The sequence below is a fragment of the Marmota monax genome, unplaced genomic scaffold (assembly GCF_021218885.2).
Source record: "Marmota monax isolate L192 unplaced genomic scaffold, Marmota_monax_Labrador192_F-V1.1 WCK01_AAM20220418_F8-fsc00159, whole genome shotgun sequence".
Taxonomy (NCBI): Eukaryota; Metazoa; Chordata; class Mammalia; order Rodentia; family Sciuridae; genus Marmota; species Marmota monax.
The window spans coordinates 1531851-1552940 of NW_026694999.1; the positions used below are offsets into that span (position 1 = coordinate 1531851).

General features: G+C 35.6%; 1 protein-coding gene across 1 annotated transcript in view; it reads left to right on the forward strand.

Moving 5' to 3' along the window:
* The first annotated feature begins 5797 nt into the window (after positions 1-5797).
* Gpm6a (glycoprotein M6A) overlaps positions 5798-21090 on the forward strand; it is a 336642-nt gene continuing 321349 nt past the window's right edge. The window contains exon 1 of the mRNA XM_046427554.2: positions 5798-5953. Coding sequence (XP_046283510.1) covers positions 5950-5953 — 4 coding nt within the window. The 5' untranslated portion in view covers positions 5798-5949. The remainder of the gene's footprint in view (positions 5954-21090) is intronic.

Genomic DNA, 21090 nt, shown 5'->3' on the forward strand with positions numbered 1-21090 from the left:
TAGAACATGTGACAGATTCAGTGCAAGTACTAATATGGTTTTACATCTGTCAGAAAATGTCTTCATAGAGGCAGATGTTGGAAAACTCCCTTTCCCAGTTGGATATTTAAATTCTGTAATAATGTGTACAAAGAGGAGCCAATATTCTTGGGTAAAAAAATACAGCATTGTCTACAACTCTACTAGGGCTTGTTTTTGATCATTGGACACACATCTAGTTTTTAAATCAGTTAACTCAATACAGAGATACTGGTAGAGGGCTGGGGTTGTGGTTCAGCAGTAGAGCACTTGCCTAGCACGTGTGAGGCCCTGGGTTCGAGCCTCAGCACCGCATAAAAAATAAAAAAATAAAATAAAGGTATTGTGTCAAATTACAACTAAAAGATAAATATTTTTTTTTTAAAAAAAGGTACTGGTAGAGTTAAAGTCTTAATACTTGGCACATTTGTATTTTGGCAATGTTTAAGATAACATATCATAATATCTTGCTAATGTGTGGAAATTGTGAAACTGGAACTCTTGGTCTCATGCGTATACCTTTACAAATTCATGCAATTCACTTACTACTAAAGGGACCAGTGAATATTTATTTTCACTACTGCAGAAACTTCAGTGGCAGTTGTTTCCAGCAAAGCAATACTCACTATACAGCTTTTATGTTGTCTGGTTTAAATGTGTAATCATATTTAATTATTAAAGTATGCTGAATGTGATTCTTAAGACACACGGTGGGAGAAAATATTTGTAAAAATATATCTTATAAAGGACTGTTATCCAAAATATACAAAGAACATTTAAAACTGGAAAATTAGAAAACAACCTGGTTAAAAATGGACAAAAGATCCAAACAGATACCTCACCAAGATGATATTATAATATGTAAAATAAGCATATGAAAAGATGCTCCATATTATATATCTATAATTAATCTCTAATTGAGCAGAGTAGAGCAATCAAACATCATACGGTGGGCAGCAGAAGCACACAAGATAGTGACAAAATCAACACCAATATCTGGAAACCAAGCTGCACTCTTGTGCTTTACCAAAAGCGTGTGGATCATGAGGGCCATGGAGCTCACTGTGATGCTATGGGTGATCAGTCAGGAGTTGGATGCAAACAACTGCAAATGAAGTTGAGCAAGAGGTACAAGTTGCTGTGCACGTAGAGTCCAACAGATAGACAGAGCTTTTTTTGCAGTGGTGGATGAATGTGTCCAAACTCTGTGGAAGGTATCTTCTCTACAGGTTTCAAATTAATATGATATCCAGCCTCTTCAATGTCTTCAAAAGCATTGTCTCCAATAACTTCTAAGCTTAAGGGGCTGCTAGTAGCCATTAGAGGCTAACAGAACAGACTTCTGGCCATACCTGTAAGCTTGGTTCTTTGGCCCCCAACTGGGTGAAACTTCAGACACTGGACTGTTCTCTGGGGCACTTTCCCTTCCTTCCCTTCCTTTACCCTTCTTTGTCTTTGTCTTTTTTTTTTTTTTTTTTTTTTAATTAGGGAGAGAAGATTGTTCCATAGAAATTAAAAAAAAAAAAAGAAAAGAAAATTTAAAACATGCTGTGTTTAAATACTTCAAGGAAAGAAATTTAAAAACACCCCCGCTTTATTGTTATAGTTCTCATAAGATACTTCCCTATATCTTTTTGAAGAGGAGGCCTTGAATCTTTCAAAAATTCTCTTGTGACCCAATTGAAAAACAAAACTAAAAAGCAAAAAAACAAACAAACAAACAACAACAAAAAAAAACACTTCCTTCAAGGGAAATCCTACTAAGAATGGAACAAATGCCAATGGATTATAATTGGGGACTGTATCTGGGAGCTGAGGTGTTAGTTTTTCTTCCTGGGTAAAAAAGGCCCCTGAGGGTCACATATGCATGACAAAATTGCTGTGAAACAGCCTATTGTAGCTTGGATCTGGAGTGTCCCTCAAAGTCTCATGTGTTAAAGGTTTGGTTGCCAGCCTTGGCACAATTGGGAGGTGTTGGGACCTTCAGAAGGTGTGGGGCCTAGTGGAAGGAAGTTAGGTAAATGGGGTTGTGCCCTCCAAAGAGTATATTCAAACCTTAGTCCCTTCACTCTTCTCTGTTTGTTTCCTGAATGTCATGAGGTAAGCTATTTATTCTACCATGTGCTCACCATCATGATGTTCTGCCTCACCAGGGGTCCAAAAACCAATGTACAAGTGATCATGTACTGAACCCTCTTAAATGAAGCCAAAATAGAACTTTCCTCCTATAAGTTATTTGCTCAAGTAATTTGTCACAGCATGGGAGCTAACATATAACCACTACAATATTTATAAGACTAAAACAACTCAACAAAAGTGAAACCAAGCAAACAAAACCTATCATCAATGAAACGACATAAGTCTTAAGGATGGAAACTTCATTTTCTAAAAAAACAGGTTGATCTCTACAGTATCCCTCTTATCATTTGTTACCCTGCTTGAGGATCTGTGATTTCCTCTTGATTGTTTATCCATATGTAGATGATGACAACTTATCATTGAATTTTATGGCCATCCATGGAGTGTTTCCATTTATTCTCTCAAATAATATTTATAATTGTGATTAACATTTATGTAACTCACTAACATTTCAATCTCTAAATGCATTAGGTCACTTTAATTGCACTTAGACTGTTTTTTCTTTCTCACCATTTCCTACAATCATGATATTATACTTTAGTATCCTTGTTGATGACACTCCTAATACTCATTTCCAAAGACTTGCCTCAATATCAAGGATTGTCACTTTTATTGATTTCCTCCTTTGGTCTTACTCTGGGTTTCATTTTTATTCAATCTCTATAATCTTAAATGCAAATATAGCAATAATGGTTTATCCATTCCATCCATCCTCCTCTTTCATGCTTTATTTCCCCTGAATTTGCTCTTAAATTTCATTTATTTTCGTCCTTTAATCTTAGTCAACTTATTTCTAAAAGCATCATCTTCTATATTCATTAGCATATTAAACATTCTCACATTTCTTTTATTTTTGTAAAATAAACTTCCTTTATCCCACACACATTCTGGGCACCACCCTACTGCTTTCCTGATGAGCTACGAATATGTTGTCTACACTCTTCCTACCCTCCTCTTCCTCATTACTCATTCTCTTCTGAATTTCTCTATTCCTTCTCCTTTGACATTATTCTTGCTAATGTTTTACCAGTGACCTCTGAATTGCCAATCAAAAGGCAATTTGGTAGTCCTCATGTTAATTTGCTCATTCTGCAGTATGCAATCCAGTTGACTATTTTTTTTTTTTTGAAATTTTCCTTAGATAACTTTCTCTGGGTTCTCGCCATAGCCCGTAATTATTTTTGAACTGATTTTTATGAGCTCCTCTTGCCTACAGTTATTCAATATTTGTGCGCTCTGATTTCTCATTTTTTGGTATTCTTCTTATTTGACATTCTCCCTAAATGAATCAAACCATTAGTAATGTTGAAATGATATCTGCCTGGGCCATAAAATGCTCAACGAACCCATCATTACTCTATGCCTAGAGGAGATCCCTTTAATCTGTAATTTGGCTGTGCAATCAAAAATTTCCATTCATGTCAGAAGTTTAGAATTTCAGTTAAAGCCTCAATTTTGAGTTCATAGTTGTTAAGAACTTCATATTCTAAAAAAGACGTATTCATAATATCTCCATAGGACTTGACAGAAGGTGGTATAGGCAATGGGACTAGAGGTGAAGGGTATGTATGAAGTTGTTTTAGAGGCAGAACCTTCAGATTTAATGGACAATTCATTGGTAAGAATGGAAAGCAGAAATACTAAAGAGTTGGAGTCATGAAAAGAACATATACTCACTGATACAGTGAATTAATTGGCATGTCTATTAAATCTCAAAATTATATAATTTGTAAAATCTCAGATGAGATAATGGCTTCCAATTTATATGGTTACTGTAAGATAGATTACTTAAATATCAGAAATTTGATAATATTCATTTACAATAGTCCAAAAGAGAAATAACATCATGGTTTTGATTATTAGATGGCAGGATATGATTTATAGCTTTATTGAATTTTGAAATTCTTATTTATTGAGAATGTTTAAAATATTTATGAATTATATTCAGTGTTGAAGGATTCCACAATATTTTTTTAAGCAGATGACATTCCACTTGGAGACTGTGTGTTGAATTGATTAAGGTCATGGATTCTGGAGCATTTCTGTTTGGGTATAAATCTCACAATTCTATTACCTATATGAATTTGGAAAAATGCTTAATATTATAGTGCCTTAGTTTATTCATTTGTAAAGTGAAAATAACATTTTAAAGTGAAAATAAAATTTGCTGTGAAAATTATATGAGGTTGTACAAAGCCCTAAGAATATTGCCTGATATAACCAATTGTACTCAGTTTGTGTTATTGTTATTATTATTTTGTATTTCAGTATCATGATAGAATTACACTGGAAAGACTTGAATGGTTCTAACTTTCAGAATTAGAATATTAACTTGGAATAGGCACTTAATAAATAGGCAGTAAATTGTTGGAGGCAATTATAAATCTGATTTTATAAATTAATCTCCAAAATTACTAACATATCATTATTGACCTAACATATAAATGATATACTTTGCTACAGTTACAGTTCACTTTTATTAATTTCTAGAATGGTGATGCATTTCTGAATGATATGTTGAACACTTTTAACTTTTATCGACTACTTCCTTCCCCGTCCCACAAGAAAGACTTCCTGTTTCCATTTAACCAAAATGCATTTACTGCAGGGAGTGTACTTCTTTCATTACATGACAAATAATTGTGCAAATGTTTCTGTGCCATTTTAATGAATATTATCTGCATTTATCTATGTATTCTACTAAAGATATTATTTTTCCTATCAACTCTTCTTCATTAGACAGCAATATCCCTCAAATTAGAAATCATTTCCACTTTATTTTGTTCTTCCAGTTGCTCATGGTATAGCATGGTACAGATCTGTATACTTTTGGGTGTGTTTTGCATGAAAAAAAACTTAAGACACTTTGGGGACTGACTTACTGAAATAACTTTTCCAGGAGGAATCCTAAAAGAACTAGGTCAAAAACCCATAGAATTATATAATTTTTTTTTTTTAGCTTGAAGGGACCTTAGAGATGACTTTTTCCATATCCTCTATTTTACACATTAGGAAACTGAGTCCCAGCATACCAGGGGCAGATATAGAATCACAACTCCATCCTTGCAACTGATAAGCCCCAGTGCTCATTCAACAGCATCCACCCACTTTCCGATTGAGTCCCTTTATTTTCCAGTTGATTTCTGCATATTATGGTGTGTGTGTGTGTGTGTGTGTGTGTGTGTGTGTGTGTGTTAGGACTTCACAGCCTTGTCAGATAACAGAAACAAACTTTACCATAAAAAAAGGTAATAAATTATAAATTAAAGGGAGATTTTTCTCTTATATTTGTCTTTATTAACATTATTAAGAAGAATTTGTTGTACTGAAGACAAGAGAAAATTTTAGGGAATATAAAAACATCCTATCAAACCATCTTTTCTTTCCGAATAATCTTTTCCAAGACCCCACTTTAGGGATCATTATTTTGGATAAGGGGTCATTCATGGGGTTCTGAGATGTGTTGTGGAATGAGTACTTAATGTGTAGAAGAGGGAGACATTTGCAAGAGACTAATCTGAAAGTGAAAGGGGGCAGGGTAGAGACCTCTAGGGAGGGGTGCTCTGAAGCCAGGGAAATAGGTTTCACCCCGGGCAGGCAGGTGGAAAGAGGGAGGGGTCTGCATGCGCACAGAGTTTCTAGGCAGCGTGTGAGCTGTCTCCGCTGGGAGGGGCGAGGCTGTCACTCGCTGGGGCGTTAGAAGCCTGAGAGGCGCTTGGAAAACTTGGCCCTCCGGAGAATCTGGTCACTCGCACTCCTCTGGGGACCTCAGAAGAAGGAGGACCTTTGGCCATGGGTGAGTGTGCGAGCTGGTGCGGATAAGTAGCCTAAAGGCTGGGCGTGGTGACGAGTGTTATAGAAAGTGAACATTTGTAGTCCTCAGATTGCACAGAACACCCGCCCCCCCCCCCAACCCCTACCCACAGCCTGGACTTCTCCCGCAGGCGAGGAGGGGATAAGGTGGCGGCTAGAGGCAGGGGCAGGTGCTGGGCCATTTAAAATGGGCGAAGGCAATAATCCTGCAGCCCGGGGGCGTTCGGTGTACGGTGGTGCTCGGGACGGTGTCTAAGGAATAAAGAAAGGATTAGAAATAGTGGATGGATTCCAGGAAGATCGTCGTTCTTACTTGTTGTGGGTTTTGGGGAGCAAGTGGAGACAGGCACAAGAGATGGAAACTTCTTAAAACTTCCAGCTCGCACAGGTTGAGTAGAGGGAGGCGCTGGGGCAAGACGAGATGAGATTGGGGACAAGTTCCAGCCCTCAAGTCAAGTGAGTGCTCATTTGCATAAAACGCTTGGAGTCCTAAGGCTGATTCACCCTCGGCTAGACCTGGATAAATAAGCATTATGGTTAAAGGACGTCCAGACTGGCTCAGGTCACTGGAAGGTACAGCTCCAAGCCATTTAGATTCACTCGCGTTTCTAGGAGTCCTCCTCTTGGGAGTTCAGCAGCGCAGCTTGGAAAAGTCCCAGGAATGTTGGAGGGGTGGGCTGGAGGGGCGGAGAACTGGGTGAAGGTCGATCCAAACCCTGCAGGAGGAGGTGGTGGAAAAAGTTCAGGGAAGAGCCAGAGAGAGGCCAGAGGGAAGAAATCACCCACTCCCTGAAGACTTGGTTTGGTTTGTTCAGCGTATCTGTACCCGGGCAATACTGCATTTCCACGGTTACTTATTAGCTATCCACCAGTGGTTGGGGTTTACTATTCAAACGCCAGAATACTCACTTCTTCCGGTCCAAGTCCTTTACCCACCCCTCCCCCGCAACCCCCTTGTCCTTTGTTGTGAGGGATTTCTTCAAGAGTAAAGGAGGCCTTTGGGACTGATGTGCTCCTGTTGAAATTCCCAAATTCCCACAGGCTCGAGGGTTAGGGGATGCTTTGACTACTAATCGGTGGAGTTTATAGACACTGGCCAACTTGGAAGAAAGGAAAAAAGAGAAGGCTGAGGACATTTTTGCCTATGAATGTTAGCTCTGATCAAGACATTCATAGTCTCTTCTTGCTTGACCCTGGAAGAGCCTTAGAAAGAACCATTTTTAGGACCTTTGAATAAAACACTGTTGGAAATGATCTACAAAATAGATTTTTAAAAGATGTTTTCCAAAAAGGAAACAATATTTTCAGGGTATAAGAGAGAAACATTCTCTCAAGTGGGACAGAACTGTACTTTAGGCTTTTTTTTTTTTTTTTTTTAATTCAGCATATAAACTCTTGTTAGAAAATAACATGGGGAGGGGGATTCTTTTTTACAAATGGAAAGCCAAAATAATTAACTCAATGTAATCTATTAATTGATACTAAATGCATTAAGATGCTGTTTGGATCCAACATAATAAAGTATCTACAAAGAATGACATAATTTACGCTTATAAACTTGAGCTTGAGGGTTTAAACTGCTCATAATTTTATAGTTAATGATTTCTTTAAGTTGCTTTTCCATACTATATAATAAGAGCAATTAGTCCTGGATTTTGCTTCAATCTATGCGGATAAATTGCCCATGCCAAATTACAGATAAGTATCCTGGAAAGGGGGCGGAGTTAACAATTTGAGTTGTTACAATAATCTGGAGCTTGGCCTGTAACTCTTAGAAACTATTTATAATCTCACAGATATTCCAAATTTGTTTATTCTTTCTTCTGCCAGGAATGGCTTATGTTTTTCCTCTTGTCCTTAAGGTGACCCAAACTCATGTAGATTTCAGGTACCTAGTGGGAGAAAGGGAGTGTGGAGGATGTGTGAGAAATCAGAGGTCAGGAAAGTAAAAGAAAGAACAGGTAACTATGAATAGTGGGAGCCTGAAGTCAGTACTCAAGGGGCAGAGACTCAGAAAAGCAGTGCAAAATAAATTAGGAAGAGCCAACCAGCAGATGAGGGGTGAATGAGAGAAAGAAGGAGGGAAACACCTCCAGAAACTAGAGAAACATTTGGTCATTAAATTCATATTACTCTTCTTTAAATTTGCTTGTGTAAAGCAGAACTTCATTACTTCATATCTCTTTTATTTAGTGGTAGTAGGGATAGTAGGGGTTTAAAATTGGAGTCAGGATTGCTTGAAAAAGGGGGAATAACTGAAGGAGAATGCTGGATCCATCTTTTCCCTGTTATGCTGACTGAAATTTATCATTTACAGAAAGAAAGATGGTGCTATGGGGTGAATATGTTTCTTGTTTGTGTAAGAAGAAGAAATTCCTCCTGTAGCATTGTGGAAGAGTGAGAGTAATTGGTTAATCAAACATTCTGAATAATTTATAGTCATATTTATAATGCACAAGGCCAATTCTCAACAGAACTTATTTGCAAAGTAGGCATATTGAGATTTTTGGCATCTCTTACTTTTTCTTTTTGTTCTCTTCTCTTTCCTCAGTGATGCCCTTGGCTTGTGTGGGTATGCAGGAAGGTTTTCCTTTGCTCTAAAATTCTGCTTTCCTGAAAGGATACAGCAAAATATTTCATATTAAAAAGGCAGAGCTCACCATTTGCAAAGAGTGTTTACAGGTCAGCTGTAAGGCTGACTTTAACCATCAAGCTGTTTAATTGTGGAATTTTAGGCCCCAGTATAAAGATAGAGTCAAGGAATATATTTAATTTATTTCCTAACCATGATACTCACTGCCCTACTTGACCACATTTATGTCATAAATATTTACTCTGACATCATTAATCTTTGTTTTGTTTATCAAATGGTATTGAATATTATTTAGTTTAACAGGTTTTATTACAGAAAGTTTCATGAAGGGAGTGGTATTGAATTTGATTTGGAGATGAGAAGGATTTGGGAAGGGAAGAGGTGAAATCTTTGGTAGATTGGAAACACGTAATAAAGATTTAAATTTAATAAGGGAAAAAGAATAAGAAAGTAAAAATATGATTTGAGGATTACCAACCTTTAGTGAGAGCTAAAGCCACTTATTGAATTATCTGTTTGAAGGTGAGAGCATAGGAAATACTAGTTGAGAAAGGATAAACCCTGTTTGGAGGAAGAAGAAGAATACAAGCTACTTAATATGTTCTAATTGCCCCCAAATTAGAACAATGAAATGTGACATCTTACATGATTGACATTAGATTCAAGAATCCATATATTTTGATAAGAAAAAAACAAGATGGAAATGGTTGTTCAACTTTAGTAAAAGTGGATTTGGTTGTGGATCTATAAAATTGTTTACTAATTTAGGTAAAAATTAATGAGATACAGTATTGTCCTGAATTTATGCTTTTATTTCAGGAAAAATATGACACTTTACAAGCAGTCATGAATAAGGTACAAAGTGCTTAGGTTTGAAATAGGAGAGGCAGAGGATAATCCCATGTGTTTGGGGGTGGACCCTCAAACCTCTGAAATCTTGTTTTCTCTATTTTTTTTATTTTTGTAGATCAGATCTTAATTCAATAATAATTAGAGGAAAAACATGGACAAAAGATAAGGTTGAAGTATTTTCATTAAGAAAGTTGAACATATTTTTTTTATGACTCTAGACTACTAGGTAATACTTAAAGGATCATTTGATCTCTAATATGTTACTTTTCTGAGATGATTATAATGATCTGATTATATTCTGAATGAGAGAAAGATAAACTAATGTAGGCATCTATTGCTGCATAATAACATCTCCCAAACAAGTGGATTATAATGATTCATTATTCTCTCTCATGGTTCTTGTGGGCTGACTGTCTGCTGAACAATTTTCATTTGAAGTCTCATGCTGTTACCAGCTGATGTTGGCTGGGGATTCAGCCATCTGAAGACTTGATTGAACTGGTCTTTTAAGATAGCTCACACAAACCAGGGGCAGTGGCACAGGCCTGTAATCCCAGCAACTCAGGAGGTTGAGGCAGGAGGATTGCCAAGTTTAAAGTCAGCATCAGCAATTTAGCAAGGCCCTAAGTAACTCAGTAAGACCCTGTCTCAAAATAAAAAAAGAGGGGTGGAAGGACTGGGGGATGTGATTCAGTGGTAAAGTCCCTCTGGGTTCAATCCCCAGGACCCAAAAAAAGATTGCTTGCACATACAGCTAGTAGTTGATGCTGCTCTGTTTGTGTTGGGAGTTTATCTGGGCCTACTCTTTTTTTTTTTTCTAATTTTCTTTGTGAAATGATGGCAGGGTTCCAAGAACAAGCACCTCAAGAATGAGTATCCCATGAAACCTAAGCAGAAGCTACAAGGATTCTTAGGACTTAGCATCAGGGAAACATCAGAACATGACTTCTGCTGCATTCCGTTAGCCACAAAAGTCATCAAAAAGCAGTAAGATTCAAGGGTAGGGAGATTAGGCCTGTCCTCTTGATATCAAGAGTAGCATGCTTACACGAGGAAAGAAGCAATTAACTAATTAATCAACTAATTGATTTCATTCCTAAAAGTTATGTCCCATAAGTGTGCTTCACATTACAACTAAAATCTCAGTGTAATTTCTCTGAAATTTTGCATATGCATAAGATAAATGACTGAACCTTTAATTACAAACATGAGGAAATATGTCACACTAAAATCTCACAGCAAAACATTTCAGTGTGGAAATTCATGCCTGAGTGGAAGGAAATGTGTTGGTAGAATACTGGGATAAAATCTGCTCAAAATAGTTTCAAATAAAAGCAGTTAATCTTTCTATTTTCATTTAAATCCAAAGTTCTAAGACTATTATAAATTATTGTTCATTTTATTTATAATTGAGTTTGTGTCATAAATTGGAATATAGATGAATTATGAAAAATCTATATTAACTATTTTTTGTTACAATAAATAAATGCTTTATAATGATCTGCTTAGGAGCTGGCTTTATTTTGCAAGAATGGGCTACTTTTATATAATACATTATTTGAGTAGGTATGGAGTCATTAGAGACTTAAATATACTTATTTTTGGAAAAGATATAGTTAATTATGTTAACTTTATGAAATAAAACATTTCATGTAATTTTTAATTGGCAATTAAAAGTGTCATTGTGATTAGGAAAAAATATAGGTCCTTTCTGAGACAATTGAAAAACAAAATAAAAAAAAAATTAGGGTGAGTTGGGTTTAAATTTAAGGACAGAATTAGTTTCAACCTAGAAACTTACAGGCCTTAAAAAAAAATTAGATTCTTAACTGTGTTTCAACTCATTTGACTTGAGGTCATTCTATTTTCAACTGTTTGAAAAGAGGTAAGAAAATGAGGATAGATGATGGGAAGCCATATACTCATTACGCACTGCCCATAATATAACAAGCCCCAAACTCAGCATCCCAACAAGAAATGAAAACTAGTTATATAAACACTATGACTGGAATAACATATGAGAATTCAGGAGGAAATATGACATGTAGTTAAGAGAAATTCATCTATAGTTTGTTAAGATATTCATTCACCATAAGAGATCTATACCTAAACTATATAATAGTTAAATAAATACTTTTTCTATTTCTGTAAACCTTCTTTTTCTAGAACCTGTAATTTTACTGTGTACTTTAAAAAAACTTACAGAATATATTAAACACTGATTCTTGGATCCTGACTCTTAAGCTCCAGATTCAGAAGGCTGGGGCTGCAGAGCTGGCCCTATAATGTTAGTTAGTGTACAGTCCCACTGATTTCCATGCAGGAAGTCTAGGGTGTGCTTTGAAATTGGAACTCTAGAATGCTTCTCTCCCTCACCAAGCTAAATGTTATTCCTTTACTTGTATCTGTAATACATTGTTTTAAATTCATTATTTAGTTATGACTCAAAAAAATATAATCAAAAGCTCCATTTACATTTCTATTTCATTTCACTATAAACTTTCTAGGTCTCTATAGTTGCTGACACTTTGTCCTTACTAAGACACCCATCAGCTTTATGGGGTGATGCTCTCCAGAGTATACTGAAATGTCTTCCCTGAAAATGACTAACAGCTTCTAACTTCAGGGTTTTGAGTATTATTTATGTTTATGTAAATTCTAGATCTGTTTTTCTGTGCTTAGCTGTCCACTGTCTTCACCTAGTTGTCCCTCTAGTTATTCAATATCCATATGTTCAAAACTGAAATCATCCTTCCAAAATCTGACTAGCTCTCTCCATTCTCCATCCCCTCTCCTTCCTCTTATTGTAGAGGGGTGATAGTAGAAAAAGGAAGGTGAAAGAATGATCAAGGTTCGACATTGGAGAAAATGCCCATTTATTGAGGAACAGCTCTGCATATTTATAGAGCTGGGGTGGTTGGGCAGTTATGACAGTTTAATGGTTGAAGGGTTTGACAACTGGCATGGGGTGCTTTCTGATTGGTGGGTAAGGATCATGTAAGCCAGCAGGGCTAGTCTGATTGGTGGGTAAGGATCTTGTGAGCCAGCAGGGCTAGTCTGATTGGTGGGTAAGGATCACATGAGCCAGCAGGGCTCACCATTGGAAGGCTCTTCTCGGGGGAAGGGGAAGTTAGTCTTTGGAGCCTGGGCGACTCACAACAGAAGGGACACTGGGAAAATAATTTGAATGTGATAAATGCTCAAGATATAATTAAGTTTTTTCACATTGTTAGGAGAATATGGTCAAGCCAAGAATACAGAGCACAAATACCTGGAGTTTAGTAAGCATTGCATCCAGTGAAATTCTGCCTTTTCTGCATGCTCTCAATGTCTTGCCGGAGCATCTATTCTGGCAGCTATCCTCTCTGTGTTGTAGTTATTTGTTAATATGTATTTTCTCCTTCGTTATTTGAGGTCACATCTGGACTCTGAAGGCAGTAACTTCTACACAGCAAAGAAATCATCGAATACCTATACCGTTATGCTATTTTGTCTAAGGTCAACCGTCATGCTAACATAGAAAGTTACAGAAACACAATATTTGAGTCTTTTTACAGAATATGCATTTAGCTTTAGTAATGGCAGGAGACACAAAAGAAGGCAAGACTGTGGAGTGAGTGTATCTGTCCAGAACAGGTTAGGGATACTACTGTGAGAAGGATTTGACACTAGAACAGAGGCCTTTATGAAATAAGAAACATTAAGACAAGAAGGACTTGGAAGATTCAACTGAGATGTGGATCTGCGAAAGTTAGTGCAATTTCAAGAGAGTCAATGAAGGAAAGGGTTTTGATCTATGTGACCTATAGAGTTCAGTACAATAGAAAGAACAGAGAAGAGTAAAACTTATTTTTCTTTAAGGAATTTTAAAAGTTGATATAAGCCTACTAAAATTCATATAGTTTTTTGGTTGTTTTACATTGTCTTATAATTGCCCAGTCAAGATGCATCATGTCCATTTTGATAACTGTATTTTTTTATTATTCTTTATTTTATTAATAGAGCATAGTTATACTTTGAATAGCAGGAATATATAGATCAATATGTGGTCTATGTTCAAACTATTTTTATTAAAGGGGTGAAGATCCAAGTTTGTTCTCTTGAAATAAATTTTAAGAATCAGAAACGAAAGGAGAGAAAGAAGGGAGGGAGTGCATGAACAATTTATTACAAAATGATCCAATAATATAAACACTTTGTATTGTTTAAATATAGTTTTAAAAATTAAAATATCCATAAAGTGTTTAATGGTATTTAAGGATTTCTAAAAAGTGAAATAAAAAGTTTTTTTAGTTAGTTGTTTTACATTGTGTTATAATTGTTCAGTCAAGATGTATCATGCTCATTTTGATAACTCTATTGTTTTTATTATTCTTTACTTTATTTATAGAGCATAGTTATACCTTGAATAGCAGGAATATATAGATCAATACATGATCTATGTTCAAACTATCAAATTGGTCAACAGAGATGAAAAATATTGTTAAACTTTCACTAGACCAGAAGTCAGATGATGATCATTTGTATTTCAGTAACTTTGTATTATTGATAAGTGCTACCTTTTTCAACAGGTGTAGTCCTTCATTTGAAGGACTTGGATTCAGTGTTCAGCATGAATTTAGTCAGCTCTAATTGCCTCTAAACTAATGCCTAACTGACTAAAAAAAAAAAAAAAGTCATGTTCAGCCCCACATCCTTATCCTTATCAGATGATGAGGAGATACTTTCATAGCATGTGTCTCAAAAGAGCCATATAGATCTTTTCTTGTTAGTTAGGTTTCAAGCCTGACTTTTAATCAGAGGAGACTCCTTAGGGTTCAACCACAAGATTTGGCATTTTTCTTCTTCTTCTTTTTTTTTTTTGGTATCCGTAGATTTTTAAAAATAATTCGTATCAATGAGGATTAAAAAATCAACTGGAATGAAAAAAATCAAACATGCATGCAGTGTTTCTTGGAATTATCTGAAGTTTCATTAGTCCATATACACATTGCTTACTTTAAATTCATTGTGTATTACTTTGTATAAACAATTAACATGTACTAACAATTTATTTTTCATATATGAGAGACAAAATTGACATATTTTAACAAGTAAGTTTCTATTTTTTTTTTTGCCAGTAGCTAGCACCCTAAACTGTTAATGTACATTGATACTTATGTTTGTATATGTGGGGGAGAGGTTCTTGTTTTTACATTTTTTTTTTTACTTTTATATGTGGGAGTCTAAGATAGTGTCTTGTGAAGCCAATATAATGCAAGAGGGATCATTTTACAAGTCCTAGAAATGGTATTTTTAAGGACTTTCTCTGTTCTTTGATAAAAATTACCTCCCTGGTTAAATCCTAGAGTCTAAATCCCAAACAAATATATTGCTTTCATTATAAATATCAAGGCATAGAGAGGGGATTGATATCTGATAGAATGTAACTCATTGCCAACTTATACCTTTTGGATATAGTATTTTGTGTTTGTTGTTTCTTTGTAAAGAAAAACATAAATATTCAAAAGAAAAGTGCTGAAATGGTGCTGAGCTTTCACAAATTCTGGACACTGTATAATATTTAGGAGGCATTTCCTATTAAGATAGGTCAACTATCTAGTCAATATTTGAAGTACAGATTACGAGCACTGCCTACTTAGGGAGCTTTCTGCATTCTTTTTTGATTTTTCTATTAAGTAGTACAAAAAGGGTAAAATAAAAGTCTACATACTAGACATATGTGAGGGTGACAAAGAATATCTGTTATTTCCATTATTCCATTCTTTTAAAAAATTAAAAAGAATACAATTTTATTCTTAAAATTAGATATCAGAAAGCAAATAGCAAGATGCTATTCCTAGAGAGAAAAGTGTCAGAGCAGCTATTGATGCAAGTGCACAATTTGAATCTTTAATATACAAATGACATAGAAATCACTAGAAAAATTAGCTTTAATTAATTTTATTCATCTCATAGTAATTACCTTAATGGCGCCCCTTTAACTAATATATTGTGGTTTCAATAAGCCAAGATGCAAAGTTTTACTGAACTCAAAACAGGTAAAAATTTAAGAATACCAAAAATAATTCACGAATCTCATTTCATCATCTTAAAACTCTGTTGTTGCAGAATTTTTGTATGTAGTAGAGCCACCAACAAGCCCATAGTGGAAGAGTACTCCTCCCAGAAAATATCAGCCTGTTGATTTGATTGGACAGGTATTTCTAAGCCACATGCTCACTCTGGTTCTACCCCAAACGACACAATGATACAGAGTAATGATAATTTCTAATTCCATAGCACTTCGTGCTCTTTTGGAAATATAAAACTTTGCACACAGAAAACTATATGAGGGGCTACGGGTATAGCTCAGTTGGTAGAGTACTTGCCTACCATGCACAAGGGCCTGGGTTCAATCCCCAGCACCACAAAAAACCAAAATAACAACAGAAAACTATATGAGAATTCTGTAAGATTAGATAAAGAAATGTAGATTAAACACAATAATTGCTAAAACCATTGGCAAGGAATGGATTGGAGGCTACAATGAAAGTTTTTCTGAATGAGAATCTTGAAGAGAAGCTGGAAGGCTTGTGACTTTGGAAGTAGGGGTGTGGGAGTAGCCCAAGAAGGGCAGGGGAGAAGCTGTGGAGGTGGGATGAACTTGGTCTTCAGAACCCATCTGAATCAGCTTCCCTCCAGCTCTTATTCAAAGGTTACTAATTTTTCCATCCTCTGGAAATGGTTTTGGGGCCACACTATTATAGAAATTGTAGAACCCATGCAAACAGTGACCTGGTGGTATGCAAAGGAGGGGTTCTGCTAACCCCAGCACCTTACCCTTCCTGTTCTCTCACCCTGATACTCCAACTCTAAGTCTCCTTGTTTCCCCACAGAGCACTTACAGACTTGTCCCATTTGCTGTGTGTGTACTCTGATCATCATGACTTTCTTTCTGTTCAATTAGACCTTAGTCAACAATCGGGCTATTCTCATATGGCAGTTACCTTGAAAAGTCTGCTTCCTGAAATACTGAAGTATAACCCCAGAGAAACACCAAGGCAAGCATAGAGTAGGAAATAAGAAGTTTTATTTGAAGAGTAGTAAAACAGACTTCTTAAGGGGGAAGATGGGAATCCAAAGGCGGAATCCGTGGGATGAGGAAGTCCCATCCTTTTTATACATCTGAAGTTTCCTTTGTTCTCCTGCATTCTTCTTCTTTATCTTGTTCATTTTCTCCCATCCTGTGTACATGACTGAGAGATGCTGGAGTGGCCAGAAGGTGAGCAGGTGGGCTCGAAGGGCCAAGGTGGACTGCTGGGCAGGAAGGGAGTGGCAGCCCAGGGGGCCTTAATTAGCAGCTCCCTGTCTGCTCAGGAGCTGCTCCATTAAAATCCCTTTGGAAGAGACAGTATATTAAAAAAAAAAAAGAGTATAGGCAGGGAATCTTGGTAATCAAAGGGCTCTGGAGACATGAACATTCCAACCTCCCGTTTTCTCCATCTGACCTCATCACCTGTTGACATAACTGCCTGTCTTTAATTCTTGCTTCATTCTTACACAAGAATTCTTCACTCTCTAGTTCTTTGTTCCAAAACACATGGATTATGGTAGCATACTATGGAGGAAGGCTTGACATAGGATTAAGAAAATCATTCTATTACACAGTTGCCCATTTCCAACGTTGAGGGATAGCCATCTGAACAGGTTCCGTTAGAGATGTTAACAGAAAAGAAGGAAATACTAAAAATAATGAGAAGAAAAAGCAAAACCAGTAGATAGGGTATTCCCTATGGCAGAGAGGAAAGAGTCACCTAGAACAAGCACAAACAAGGCAAGAGAATTGAAAATTTGAGGCCAGCTTGGCAATTTAGGAAGAACTTGACTCAAAATAAAATAAAAAAGGATTGGGGATACAGTTCAAAGGTTGAGTATCTCTAAGCTTAATTGCCAGTATTACAGAAAAAGTCTTAAAAATAAAAATTATAAACTTCACTTATCAGAAAATGTGGTAGAATTCAATATGATAATGAATAATAAGATATCAACAGTTATTTCAAAATGTTTTCTTTTTTTTCTGTAATATTTGCATGATTTTATAGGGAGGAAGGGCAAAGAAGAAAGATCCCTTTCTCTTAGCAACTTAAATTTCACGTTCTTGGGCTTGGATTATGGCTCAGTTGGTAGAGAACTTGCCTAGCACTGGGTTCCATCCTCAGCACCACATACAAATGAATAAATAAAGATCAAATACATGTTTGAAGATGTGAATTTGGTGTCAACATACCTTAGATACAAACAGAGATATGATACATTTTGGTATAAAGGTGTATTAAGAATTGTGATGCAAAAAAAAAATAAGAGAGCTCATGTATAATGGCATAATTTGGTGTGAACATACTCTATATACAGTGTTATGAAAAATTTTGTTGTGAATGGATAATTATGAATGTAATAATGCACTCCACTATTAGCATGTATGCAAGAAATAAATAAATAAATCAGAAAAGAAAAAAAAAAGATTTTGTGTCCATATACAACTAAAAAAAATTCACATTCTTCCTTTAGGTCTGTATAATCCTAGCCCTCTCTTGCATTTTCTTTTTTTGCTACCCTACCCCCTCTCCCACTTTCTTGCTTTTTGATGGCTTTTAAAATTCAGATGGTGAATGTTTGAAGAAGGCTATTATCTTGGGGTTGAAAGACTCATTCAGTTCTCTCCTATCTTCTGTGTTAAGGACTGATCCAAAATAGCACAATTAAAATAAAACACAACGTAATTAAAACAAAGCATTCTGAATAGGTAATTGAAAAAAAATCTAATTGGATATTTGTAATTATGCCTGTTCATTTTTCACTGAAGCTTTCTTAAATTAATACACAGTGCTATGTGCAGAGGATTTTTGTGAAGCAAATGTACACAGGGAGTCCCTACTGGTAGAACTTTAATATGGTCTTCCAATTCTTGCAAGGATTTTAGAATTGAGTTACAAGTAGCTATTTGCTCTCCTCGAGTTGAGTCCTGTTTTCTTTGTCACTGGCTTTCTTCCTTGGTCCCAGTGGCTGTAGCTCACTGTTTATTTATTGGCTGTTTAGTATGGAAAAACATCTAGTCTTTTAACATCGACAACAAATCAGAGTAATGAGCCTGCCCATCACGCTAGATTGGGTATAATCTTTGCCTGTTAGGTTCTTGGCTGGTTTTGCTGTACTTCACTATCCTGAAAGTTTGAGAAATCTGACTGCTTTGTTGGTTGTTGTTTTCTCATTCTTATTAACATTTGCCAAACCTTTTGTCATGCATCTTTAGACTCATGACAGCTTCTAGGTCAAATTTCAGTTTTGATCATTGCATCCTTTAGAAGTAAAGCTAAGGACCCAAATAGCCAGTTCCTTTTCAGTGGTTGCAATGGATGCTGATTAGCTGCATGCTGCTTGTGGAAGTCATAGCAACAGGTTCTACTTACTATCTTTTAGGCATCTCAATTAAGTTTCTTTAGTCTTTGAAAATATAACTACAAAAAAAGTTTAATCTCCTGGGGAAGATGAATATTTCCTTTCATTGGAGAACAACTTCATAGAGTTCATTAGGAATTCTTTTCTAGTGTTCATTTCTGAACAAGTAAGCTAGAAATTGTTTGTATTTCTTCCTTTCCTTTTTTCCTTCCAATTTTCATAATTAGACTTTCAATGGATATAATGTTTTAATTTTTAAAATTATTAATTGCCAAGTGGTTTGGGGCCATTCCTTAGGTTACAAAGTTAAGCATACCCATCAATAACAAGAAAAAATATATTAAAGTTGATTACAGAAAGATGATAGCTATGGTTACTTTATTTTTCTAAAGATAGATGTAGGAAGAAAACCTGTATTAAATTTTACTACTATATAAAATGTGAATAAAAGTGGATTTTTTTCACTTTTTTACAAATCACAAATAATTGTAATTTCTCCCTATATAAAATCTCTTTGTAAGGATTTAAAAATAGCGTACTACAGGGACACAGTTTATAGCAGCACAATTCACAATACCTAAACTGTGGAACCAACCTAAATGCCCTTCAGTAGATGAATGGATTAAAAAATGTGACATATATACACAATGGAATATTACTCAGCAATAAAAGAGAATAAAATCATGGCATTTGCAACTAAATGGATGAAGTTGGAGAAGATAATGCTAAGTGAAGTTAGCCAATCCCCAAAAAACAAATGGCGAATGTTTTCTCTGATATAAGGAGGCTGACTCATAGTTGGGTAGGGAGAGGGAGCATGGGAGGAGTTGATGAACTCTAGAAGGGCAGAAGGGTGGGAGGGGAAGGAAGGGGGCAGGGAGTTAGCAATGACGAAGGACTGTGATGGACATCATTATCCAAAGTACATGTATGAAGACATGAATTGGTGTGAGCATACTTTATATGAAAAATTGTTCTATATATGTAATAAGAATTGTGATGCATTCGGTTGTCATATATTTAAAAAATAAAAGCAATTAAAAAAATCTCTTTGTGGCATAGACTTATAAGGTTTAGACATAATCCATTCATCAAGTGATTTTTAAACTTGCTGCCTGCTAGACAGAACACTTAATGCTAGATATTGCCAATACAAAGCTAAAATATGATACCTGGTATATTGTAAGAAAACATTAGGAGTTACCTGGTATAACACAGGCTGAGTAGAAGAGACTAGTTAAAATTCCTCCTAAAATGTCACTTTGGGATGCCTAGAGTTTTGTTAGAGATGACCTATAAAACTTGAAGATGGTTTGCCTGGCATATGGATCAGAGTTAAAGCATTCTAGCTAGATAAGAAGATTAGTCCTCCATTACCTATGGTTTTGCTCTCTGTGATTTCAGCTATAAGAAGGTTAGTAGTGGGCTAGCACTGTATTATTTTATCATCATTTTATCATCATTTTATCATCATTGTTATCTCTTGATGTGCCTTATTTGTAAATTAAACTCTATCATAGGTATGTACGTGTAGGAGAAACCATGGTATATATAGGGTTCAGTTCTGTTGGTGATTTTAGGCATCCACCCACCTGGGGGATCTTTGAAGGTATCTCCCATGAATAAGAGGGGACTATTGTAGTACAAATAAAGTATTAAAGCAAAAAAGGAAGTGTTCATTGATTTGTAAGCTGAATACAGTTAATTGAAGAATAGAAATGGGGCAGATGTGCACTGATTTAGAAGACTGAAGAGGTAAACAAGAGATAGTTAAGGAGTCTGAAATGACGTACTAACTGGTTGGCCTTTATTTCAATTAGACAGGGGAGGCACTGTTGGGTATTTGCAGGATGGATAAGATAATTAGAAACAGTTTTAGCAGCAGTGGAGCTGAATATGATGAGTGGGATATTAGAAACAACAAAAAGTATGAGAAAGTATTTTTAAGAACAGATTTAAAATTATCAAACAAAATCCTAAAAATATAGAAATATTTTCTAATAATTATTTTCAAATAAAAGTTACTGGAATGGAGGGGTAGTGAAAGGTGTGAAATTTCATTTTCAGTTTAAAGAAGAAATACCCAATAATTATCTTAGTAGATACAGAAAAAAAATATTTAATGAAATTTTATAATAATATATGGTAAAAATTAGAGGCAAATTAAAAAAAAGAATAGATACTTATAAACTGATCTAAGGTTTTCTACATAAATCAATAAGTAACATTAAATTTAA